Source organism: Prionailurus viverrinus, chromosome E1 (genome assembly GCF_022837055.1).
Source record: "Prionailurus viverrinus isolate Anna chromosome E1, UM_Priviv_1.0, whole genome shotgun sequence".
Taxonomy (NCBI): domain Eukaryota; kingdom Metazoa; phylum Chordata; class Mammalia; order Carnivora; family Felidae; genus Prionailurus; species Prionailurus viverrinus.
Genome location: NC_062574.1, coordinates 37,160,648 through 37,171,972, shown reverse-complemented (window position 1 = coordinate 37,171,972; position 11,325 = coordinate 37,160,648). Strand labels below are relative to the sequence as shown.

General features: G+C 46.0%; 1 protein-coding gene across 6 annotated transcripts in view; it reads left to right on the top strand.

Moving 5' to 3' along the window:
* Positions 1-11,325, top strand: part of MARCHF10 (membrane associated ring-CH-type finger 10) — an 83,166-nt gene that overhangs the window by 48,215 nt on the left and 23,626 nt on the right. For 5 of the 6 annotated variants that reach the window (XM_047833868.1, XM_047833867.1, XM_047833866.1 and 2 more), the window contains 2 exons: positions 2,476-2,628; positions 8,136-9,555. In XM_047833868.1, the coding sequence (XP_047689824.1) occupies positions 2,476-2,628; positions 8,136-9,555 (1,573 nt within the window). The remainder of the gene's footprint in view (positions 1-2,475; positions 2,629-8,135; positions 9,556-11,325) is intronic. The other variant, XM_047833870.1, reaches the window with a different exon arrangement.

Genomic DNA, 11,325 nt, shown 5'->3' with positions numbered 1-11,325 from the left:
ATTCTCTCCGGGGAGCGACTTCAGATCCCCAATTAGCAGTAGTAGCAGTAAACTGTTTGTGGCACATGCTGCAACAACCACTGAGAGCGGCCGAGAAGCACCAGACTCCGAGGCCATTTACGTACATTATTGCGAAACGTCGCAGTAACTCGGCAAGATAGGAATATTCCCGTTTCAGAGATGCCGAGCCTGAGGTCCAACCTGCCCAAAGTCAGGGGCTCCTGCCCACCCTGCCAGCTTCGCTTGCCAGACCTCGTAAAACCATCTCCGGGTTCTCAGCTTTATTACTTTAGTCTGCTGAAACCCTCGGTTAGAGACAGACAGGCTCATTTCTGGAAATCATTTAAAAGAGCTGATGCTTCGAAGAAAGCGCGCTTTTTTTGGAACAAGACAAAATCACCTTAAGTCATCTTGGATGGTCAGCCCAAGAAAAAGTTTGTTCTACTTTTGGACTCCCCCGTGGTAGCCGGGTAGCCGAACGCACCTTCGCACATCACACTAAGCAATTACTCTTTGTCCTGAAGGAGACCAGGCCACACGCAGGCTAAGACAGGGTCCTCATCCTTAAGGAGAGAAAAGATGTATACCTCGGGCGACGTTAGACTATTTCAATGCTAAAGGTCCTAGGAATCCTGAAAGTTCTGACCAAAGCAGAGTCAGAGCATAAAAGCATGTGGGTGGGCATAAAAGTGGAAATAGGCCTCGAAGGACCTGCCGGCTGGGGCAGGCTGGGGCAGAAAGGCCCCTGGGGAGGAGGACCCCACCCCTGCACCCTGGGAGGGTGTGGAGGGGGGCGAGGGCATGGGGCAGTGGGCAGTGTGAGGCTCTGCTGCCCTGGGCTCTGAAGGAAATGCAAAGATTCTAACGGGATTCCCGCTAGGAATCAACGTGCAATCCTTGTGACCAGGACCTTGGGGCCTGAATCCCAAGACTGCCCCTCCCTCGGCCCTCCAGCTGCCGCTTCTTCAGTAGGAATCCCGTTGCCTCCCGCCCTGGCTGTCAGGGGAGAGGTAGGAGGCAGTCTTTGACTGCTGAGAGCTGGAGGGATGAGGTCCTAGATGACCAGGGAGAAACCCGGGGGTTGCAGGAAAGCAATCTGGGTGCTGAGAAAGTGCCTCGCTCCCCCCTTCCGTCCTGGCTCCCATAGCGTAAATACCCTCTCACTCTCCTCCAGGTTAGTGAAATTGTGTCTCATCACCACCCCACACCCTCTGAAGAATATGTCCTCATCTTCTGGAGAACTCCCTTCTCTCCTTTGCAGTCACACCTGCAACCCCTCCAGGCCCCACCAGCTCACCCTACGTGAGCCACCACCACCGGCCGTGCCCCTCTTTCTGCACATCCCCAGTAGAACATGGTCCCCTCTGTCTTGGGGACACAGAACTGAGTGCCTTCCCTCCTGGGGCCCATCAGGAGAAGCGGGCCGTACCTAATCGCATTAAACTCGGCTTCGTGAGCTGCCAGGAAGAACTTTCATTCATTTCCTGAATCTGGACAAAAACCACAACTTACTCTCTGGAACATAAATCCAGTTGTCTCCACAGGCCAAGAACGGCTGCTCTCTCGCACACAACTCAAGGACCTTCCCAGCTTTACCCGTGTTGCCTGCTGGCTACGGTTATTTGTGAAACTTCTGAACTGTCCAAGAGGGGATGAGCCAGGCAAATTCCCCTGGAAAGATCTAGTTCAGATATTCACAATTCAACTGCCTTGTAAACTCAAGAACTTGCAGAGAGGCATGGAAAATACTGAAACGCTTGCCCCAAACTCCACGGGCACCGACGCTTCCTACATGTGCAGAAGACATTTGAGATTGTTCAGACCAATTAGCAACCTAGTTCAAAATGTGAATTTCCAAAAAAAAAAAAAAAAAATTCATCGGGAACACATTCCACGTTAGCATTCCCACTACTGTCTTTCCCGTGAGTTCATCCTCCCAGCACATAGCCAAGCAAATAGGTATACCTGGTATTCCAGACGCTTGGAACTTTTCTGGAAGGCCATCTTAGCTGCTAATAAACAACCTGAGGGTACAAAATAGGCTGTGATTCAACCTTGGAAGAGCAGCTGGAGAGAGGGCCTTTGCATGTCCCAACGGCAGAGGGCTCTCGACAGGGTTCCCAGCATGCCCATCCCAACATCTATGAACAGGAAGCTAGAAGCATCTTAGCAGAAGGGCACACCCCTTATAGACCCTGCTTGCAGGTGTCACAGGTACTCATTAATGGTGAGTGATAACAACCTTGCCAAGTAGGTATTATGATTTTCCATTTGATAGGGGAGGAAACTGAGGCTGCAAGGGGTGAGGTGATCTGCCCAATTTCACACAGCTACAAGGTCACAGAACCAGGTTTCAAATCCAGCTCTTCTCTGACCACCTGGGCCCCAGTCCCTTACCTGCCTTCCCCATTGCTGGGCCTTTATGCAGAAGCTGTTTCCCTGTAAAAATTATTGAAAAGATTTTGCACCTTTCAGCAGCCCAGGCACCACAAATTTTATCAAGGAAGAGGAGGCCAAACCTGGGGAGACTGACAGTCAGCCCAGAAACGCAGAGCCCAAGAGTGCCAGGGGACAGGAGCAGACAGAAATCGCAGCTGCCAGTGAAGTCGCCGGCCCTCAGGGGACCAGGTAAGGACCTGGGACCCATGCGCCTTGGTGCTCAGAGAGGACGGACTTGTGTGGTTACCTGGTGAATCCCATATGGTTTTCAGACACTTGGGCTTTTAGGTGGAGGACAGTGTACCTTAAAGTGAAATGCTTAAAAGGATTTGAAAGCAAACTATTGGATCTAGTTTCCGTCTCGGAGAGAGGCTGGCCGGAAAAGGTAGGGCAGGGGAGTTTGTTTTTATTTTTTCTCCCATTTATTCCATAAGCATGACTGTGCATGGTTTCGAGTGGGGGCCAGCCATTCGGCTTCTGGAGAGGGCATCTGGGTGGTGGGGGACAAGGGGTGGAGAAGCAGTCTGCAGTTCTGGGGCTGTCTCACCTGGCCCAAGAGGCGGGGAGGGGGGTCTGTGGGTGGCAGACTGCTCACCTCCCGCAGGGATCTTCTCGCCTCGCCATCCAGAGTGTTGAGATCTCAGTGTGTAAGAAATAACATCAAAGCAAATATACACTTTCCTTCAAAACCCTGGTCTGGTGGATACGTCCTCTTTCCGTCCTGAGCATTCATCCAAAGGCCCAGGCCATGTTGCTCCACTGACCACACCACCCTCCCCTGTGATGGCAGAAGGAATAGGACCCGAAGAGTCTCCATGGGACTCAAAGAAAGTGACACTGGACAGCCAACCTCGCCAGGGACCTAGTCTTCCCCTTGGAGAAACCACTGAGCATCACACTTCCTCACCACCCGATGAACACAGTAGGCTTTATTTTAAAATGTGGTATATACTTCAGTGGACACCTATAAATATCAAACAGGGTAGTGGTTTGGATGGCTTGGAATTAGGGGCAATTAGAGCATATGTGAACCTGCAACAACCATATGTCACAGGCCCCCAGTGATGTAACACCTCCTATTGAGAAGGGCAGACCTCCCTTCTAATTTTAGGTCTTCTTCCTCCCTGCCTTGGAGCCTGGGATGGTCAAGTAGCCCCTCTGGGTTACAGTTCCCTTGTCCTAAAATGATGCTAACGAGGGGCACCTGGGTGGCTCAGTAGGTTAGGTGTCCGACTCTTGACTTTGGCTCAGGTCATGACCTCACAGTTCATGGGCTCCGTGTTCTGGCAGCTCAGAGCCTGCTCAGAATTCTCCTCTCTCCACCCCTCCCCTGCTAGCTCACACTCTCTCAAAAATAATAAAAATAAAGAAACTTAAAAAAATAAAAGATAATATAATCTACCTCACTGTATTGCTGTAATAACTAAAGGAAGTAATGCACCGACCAGCACCTAGCTATAGTAGGCTCCAAATTACTGTTAGTTTCTCTCCTGCACCGCACCAATGGTCCTAGTAAACCCTTGAATATTATATGAAAGGTCAGGTTCCCCATGCGTGAAACATCCCATGAGGCTCATACAATCCTCCACCTGTACCTGGAAGACATCTTCTGTTATCCTGAGATTCACTGAGAATTTATCCCAATTTTCTAGTATATATTCAGCTTTCTATTATGTAAGGATAAGGCCTCCTTGTCTTCCCCCAATTTTTTTCTTCACTAGTCTCTCTTTCGTTCTTTCTCTCACATTCTCAAGTGGTTTGTATAAATTGGAGTAGGAGCCAGATGTTTGAATCGCATCCGTGAGAAATTCGAAGCCAATGTGACAGAGAGGTAATATATAGAAAGCTCTTACAGATCAATAAGAAAACCCACAAGTACCTGATAGGAAAATGGGAAGAGGCGTAGCAGACAATTTCACAGAAGAAATGCAGGCAGCTAATAAACATGTGGAAGAAAACAACAAGTTGAACCTCACTACGTAATAAATGGAAATTTGCACAAGATCGATTTGGCCCATGAAATTGGCTAAGGTTTTAACAATAACACCCAATACTGATAACAATATTGTTACCCAATACTGGGTAACAATAATACCCAATACTGATAGTGAAACGAATAACATTTCCTGCGCACTGTCGTGTCAACGTCATGCCAAGCCCTTGGCAGGAGTTGCTGGTGACACAGCTATGAGAGATGCTTTCATTTCGTACCTGTAGGGTAATTTGGTTACAAACTGGAATTTGGCAACATGTGTGAAAAGTGTTTAGAAGGGTCATACCTTTTGACCTAGCAATCCCATGCCCGCGAATCTGCTCTAAGAAGACACGTAGTCAAAGACGTTCGAGCAAGGACATTTATCATGGTGTAATCTGTAATAGCAAAAACCGTGAAACCACTTATATACCCAAGAATAGGAGAAGAATGAAACAAATTATGATACATTTATATAATGTATCTTTTTTTTAATGTTTTTATTTATTTTTGAGACAGAGAGAGACAGAGCATGAGCAGGGGAGGGGCAGAGAGAGAGGGAGACACAGAATCGGAAGCAGGCTCCAGGCTGACCTGTCAGCACAGAGCCCGATGCGGGGCTCAAACTCACAGACTGTGAGATCATGACCTGAGCCGAAGTCGGCCGCTTAACCGACTGAGCCACCCAGGTGCCCCTGTATATCTTAACCTGTCCTTAATATCATGCTCTTGAAGAGTAATTGAACTTCTGGCAGGAGATAATGTTCACAATAAAAAAATTAGGGAAAGAAAGCAGGACATAAAGTTTTATGTACCCGAATATTCCAGTATTGACTTTTTTGAAAAAAAGTATTTCTAGGTAAGAGCGCTGACTTATAAATTCAAATGACTTCAGGGAACCCATGGAAATGGCAGGAGAAACACGTAACCGAGGCTGTGGGGACTGAGGTAAACCAGAACGTACAGGCTCCACCTAAAGGCAGTTAACTCAGTGTTCAGAGGCCGAGCCAAACCACTATTGCAGGATGAAAATGGCCCAGGGGTCTTGGGTTTGCAACCCACCCCTGAATTCCAGAACAGGAACAAGGGCAGTCTGAGTCTCAGATTATGGGGATTTTTATTTCTTCTTCATCCTCTTCTGAAAGTTCCAAATTTTCTCCAAATGAACTTCAACTACTTGTATAATCAGAGGAAAACAGGTAAGAGTATATGGTTCCTACATTAGGACTGGTTGGTCAAGCACATGAAGAAATCTAGACCAAAGACAGAGAGGATGGATGCTTTTTCTGGTTTCATCTTGTTGCACCTGGAACATTCAGTGGCACCTGGTTGAACTTCTGGAAATGGGAGCCCCTCCCTTCTGAGCTGGAGTCCACACAGGGCCCAAGAGGCGTTCGGCAGAATCTGTAGGGCCCGGTCTATGAATAGCACATCCTGGCATACCAAATGGGGTGTTTATTCCCAGCCCGCGCACTATGAAGTCTGCTCCCTATCTGATAGACGCAAGAAATGGGGTTAAAATAGTGGAAATATAGAATGGCACAGTCTGCCACCTTTAGGGGAAACACACCAAGGAAACGCTGATTGAACCTTTAAAGAGGAAGGCAGTGGTGGTGACAAGGAGAGTGAAGATGCATTCCCTGGGGTGTTTTGGGATACACAGAAGCTGCCTTGCAGCATTCAGAAGCCAGTGTTGCTGGGCGACAGCTCTCTGGCTTCCTTGAAATAAGCTTGTGGTTCCTGTTGAGTGTCCAGTTCTGATTTGCAAAAGTTGTCCTGGCCGATCATTTTGCTCAGGTGTCTCCTGGAGCCCAGACTGAACTGGCTCAGGGCAGAGGGACAGCTGTGTGTTCAGGGACAGACCAGAAGATTCAGGTTCCAGCAACTTGTTAGCTAATCTCCACGGTGCTTCATCGGATTCAAAATGAAAAGCAATCGACTGGAGCCTGCATTTCTGAATCTTCTGTATCACTTTTTTTTCTCAAAAAAAAAAAAAAAATCAAGAGAATTCAGTTGGTCACTTAGAAGAATTTGTCCCCCCAAACGGGATCTGAGTGGGCATACCAGCCCTACTCCTAATACACATACAGCCAGATGCTCAGAGCTTCCTGGAATCGCTGATATATCTCTTATTGGGGTTTATAAAACCCGTGAGGGGCCTGATTGGGAGAGCTTAACTGATTTCTGGAAGAGCTGATGAGTAAAAATTCACACTGCGTCGCTGAGTGTCCCATGCAGTTAACAATAAAAGAGGCTTAGAGAGTATTAGGACTTTAGAAGCTGTGCTCCCAGGAGGCCCTCAATTAAAGTGAGTCAGTATTGACTTGGCCCTTGGCTGGGACGGAGGCTCTGCGGATTTGCATTTCACTTGCCTGAGCTATTACCACACAGGCCTTTCCAACCCCGTGGAGTCCTGTCCACTCTAGGGGGCGAACGGCTCTGGAAAGTAAATGATAAGGACCAGATCCTGCAGGATAGCACAGGGGAGGTGGGGGGTGGGGCCGGGAGGAGGCTGATGCCAGGAGGAAACCAAGAGAAGTGGGATCAGAGAAGTAAGTACTTTCAGTGTCCTATCTGCACTGAGAGGGTTAAAAAAAAAAAAAATCCTGAACAGTACATGCACATCACAATGAATTAAACGGATACTCATTTTCACAAGGAAATTGGAAGTCCAGCCATTTTCTTAAGGGGGACACAGGGTCGGGGTTAAGAACACAAACCATAGTGTCAGGCGGGCTTGAGTTTGAATGATCACACCCTGACTTCCTAGAAATGTGACCTTGGGTAAGTTTTGTGACCTAAGCCTTGGTGCCCTCAATCATAAAGTGGTGTCATTGTGGCACCTATTTCCTAGGATTCTGAGGCAAAATGTGTGTATGTAATAAAGTTAGTATGGTGCCTGGCCCATTCAGTATAAGCCCGCAGTAAGGTGTGCTTAGTCGTTATTTTTATAAGGCAAGTTTTGACCAAGTGACTTCACCACTAGAAATTGCTACCCATTTGGGCACTTTGCCCCCTCTTCTCCATACATCTCTTCATAATTTAGAATCAGGGGGTGGGGGAGGAATTCTATTATTACTCGAGGTTACAAATCGACTGGGAGCTAGTGACAAAGAGAAGGTAATGATGTCATGAGAGAGTTATAATTTTTATTGCACTAAGCACTAAATGTAACCCAAGTCATCAGGGTAACTGGACACCAGCTTCTAGAGCCTTCCTCCCAATCTGCCCAGGTAGATTATATTTTCTTAAGATTTTTTAAAGCTGTGTGTGGTGCAGGAGTGTCATAAATGCGTGTTGAATGAATCCAGATGAAGAGGCACTGGTGGTTTTTGTAGAAGCCATTCCTGGAGTGCTGGTTTTCCTTATCCACAAACACTGTTATGAAAACCAGCATTTGAGAGATTTCCCCATAATCGGCCCTGACTGACCTGGGCTAGACAGTCTTCCCAAAGCTTCCACAAAAAAAAGACCTGTATCCTCAGGGTCACCCTGTTGCCCCAGAACCAGCCCGAGCTCCACAAAATGTACAAAGAAGACTCCAGAAGCATAAAAGGAAGCTACCTCTACTGTCCTGCTTCTGTACCTCCAGCCGTTTTAAAGCGTGCAGATTTCCTTCTCTAGGCTTGCTTGTTTCCTTGAGGGACTCTCACTCTTAGTGTTTGAGCTCTTTCATCCATGAGCACCTATAGAAGAATGATAAACTTGTCTTTTCTCCATGCAGATCCAATAGTTCAACAAGAGGGCCCAGTGTGGGCCAGTGGCACCAAGCTGAAGAGGCCAACTCAAGAGAGAAGACACTTAGTCCCATCTTCACAGCTAATGACTATGACTGAGTATACCTCTGAGAGAGCCAAAAAAGGAGACTCAAGTGTTCTTTCTCAGAATGAGCCACATTCAGGCCTATCTCAGACCTTCCTAGGAACAAACAGCCCTCAAGTGTCGAGTGAGTCCTTGGGGCCACCACTCCTAACCACCACCATGGGAGGGTCAAGAAGGGCACCATTTAGATTCAGAGATGAAGATTTTTATTCCATTTTATCATTAAACCCTGGAGGAGAAAATGATGACACTGAGGAGGAGACCCTCATAGAGGAAGAACTTTTGTTGGTTGGTATGCACCGGCCTCGTTCTCCTCCCAGTCATAAGAGAAGTCGATTTCTTGGGACGTCGGCCACTCAGGCCAAAAGTAAAAATTTTGAAGAAAGTCCTGAAAATTGCAGAGCAAATTCGGTAAGAAGAACTGAGTCCAGTCGTGGCTCATTAAGAATGAGCAATGCAATGGAACCAGTGACAGAGCAGCTTCCTGTGGGGGCAAGGGTGTCTCAAGACCTCAAGCAACCTGGTGGAGGGTCTCCTAACAAGAATGACAGTGGTGACAGTGAACATGAGAAAAGCACCTTTCCTTCATGGGACACCAAATCCACAGCTAGTCTAGATGATGACCTCAGTGCTGAAAATGGATTTAGAGACTGTACCTCCACAGAAGATAGGCCTGGTATCCGTGATTATGAAAGAGATTGGCATGCCTACTTAAGCAGTTCTAGTAATTCTCTTGACTGTTTTCTTTCTGGTAGACCAACAGCTCCAAGATCACCAGTGAGTTTATCTTATAACACTCCTGGATCATTAATGCATTCTGCCATGAGAGATGATATTCCAGTAGACTTGTCGATGTCGTCTACATTTATTCACAGTTCAGACTCAGAGGGAAACTCAAGGTTTAATGTTCGCCGACCATTGTCCCCTATTAGAAATAGGAATCCACTCGCCAGTGCTGAGAACCACAGTTATTTTCCAGTAAATAGTGCACATGAATTTGATGTCAGGGGAGCAGAAGATATTCCTTTAACGAACCCATCCCAGGGGGCTCTAGAATATACGGAAGAGCTCTTACTAAATCCTCAAAGCCACTTGTCCTTGGGGGAGTCTTCTAGCTCCTCACCATCAAGAATGAACTTACAAGGCCATTTGCACGTGCCTGGGTCCCTGCAAGAAAATATGCCTTTTACTTTCTTCGCGGTCTCTAATTTCCCAAATCAAAGTGATAACGGGAACAGAATGGCAGCCTCTGCTTTCACAGATGAAAAGGAAGCCAATAAGATAAAGGCAGACTCTGAGAAACTCAAGAAACTGCAAGAAAGGTGAGGAATGTTCATAATGATATGTATATACTTTTTTATTCCATTTTTCCAGGTAGAAATAAGCACTGCCTTCATTAGAACATCATGGGAATTTTAAATCCTAAGTAGGCCCTTCCTTGACATTTTAATGATTGCTTTTATCGACAACATTATCTATTTTGTTGCTCTTAAAATGTATGTATCTATGAGGAAAATTTTGGTGTTCCAGCTCAATCTCTCCAGTATTCCCCAAATACCATAACTTTAAGGAAGGCAAGTTTGCTAGACATAAGGGATTTTTGACTGCTACATAGGGCTAGCTCTTCTCATGGGCAATTAGGAACCAGGATCTTTTACGAAAAGGCTGCTATCTCCCCAGAGAGTGAGCCACTCCACACTTGAAGTTCACCAGCTCTCCCTCATGGGACTTTGTGCAAATCCAACCAACAGTTCTAGAATTTGAATCTTTCCAACCAAAAGGCCTGTCCCAAACCGTTACCATGGTTACCTTGGTTCTCCGAAGGGCTACGCTGGGGTAACCACAGCTTCCATTTTATGTGTTCTTTCTCACGCATGAGAGAGAAACAGGTCTTTTTTCTGGATTGCCCTTTCCTTTGATCTTCCCTGTCTTGTAAGATGATGTGGGGATATTTCACAACATCCACAATATATGAAATTTGATACTTTTTAAAGCCATCATTAGACACCGTGTCAGGATTCTGTTTCCTTTACGTAGGTGTTACCACACCCTGATGTTGGCTTACTGATCAGGAAACGCATTCTGTGAATGCAAGCCGCCTTTGTGTACGTTAGTATGGCTCACTTCAGCCGTTAGTTATCTATTGATATTCATTGTAAGTGGGGAAATTCTAAGGCAATGAATTAGAATGCAGAGGGTAAGAGAGGACACAGGACACACACCTACTACTCCATGAGGTCTGTTATCCAACTGCAGGAGTTAAGTCACTCTCCTATTAGCAGTACCTTTTCCTTTCCATATTTATTTATTTTTTTTAATATTTATTTATGTATTTTTGAGAGACAGAGAGAGACAGAGCATGAGCAGGGGAGGGGCTGAGAGAGAAGGAGACACAGAATCCAGGCTCTGAGCCATCAGCACAGAGCCCAACGGGGGGCTCGAACTCACAAACCACGAGATCGTGACCTGAGCCAAAGTTGGACACTTAACCGACTAAGCCACCCAGGCACCCCAATTTTCCTTTCCCTATTATACGAGCTACCAGCAGACCGACTCATGGTTAAGGGCCAAAAGGCCTCACATTCACCCATCTACACCTGTCCAAAAATACAGCTTCAGACCCACTTGTCAGGAGTCTGGTCTTCCACCATCCCAAAGTGATGCCTTGGAGCTAAAAATGATTTCTTTTAAAAATACATCCACGTCTCGGCATGGCAATGCATTAAACAGCTATGAGTTATGTACTTCGCCTATCAGACACCCTTTTTCTTTCTGTATGTAATAAACCTTATGCTTTTCTGTTTATCTCAAAAATGTTCATTCTAGGAAGTATGAAAAATATAAACTTAAAAGAAAAATCACCTGTAATCCTATAATCCAGAGATAAGCACTATAAAATAACTTTGCTTCCCATCTTTTATCTTTGCATATAAATGCAATTTTTAGTAAGCATTGGCTCATATTTTATAATATGCCTCATTTAAATATTTCAAGCCCATTTCTCAATGCCACTTATACTCTTTAAAAATTTTCCCTTAGTTACTTTAATGCATACAAATAATTAGAGAATTCAAAAAAAGGCAAAACCCAGA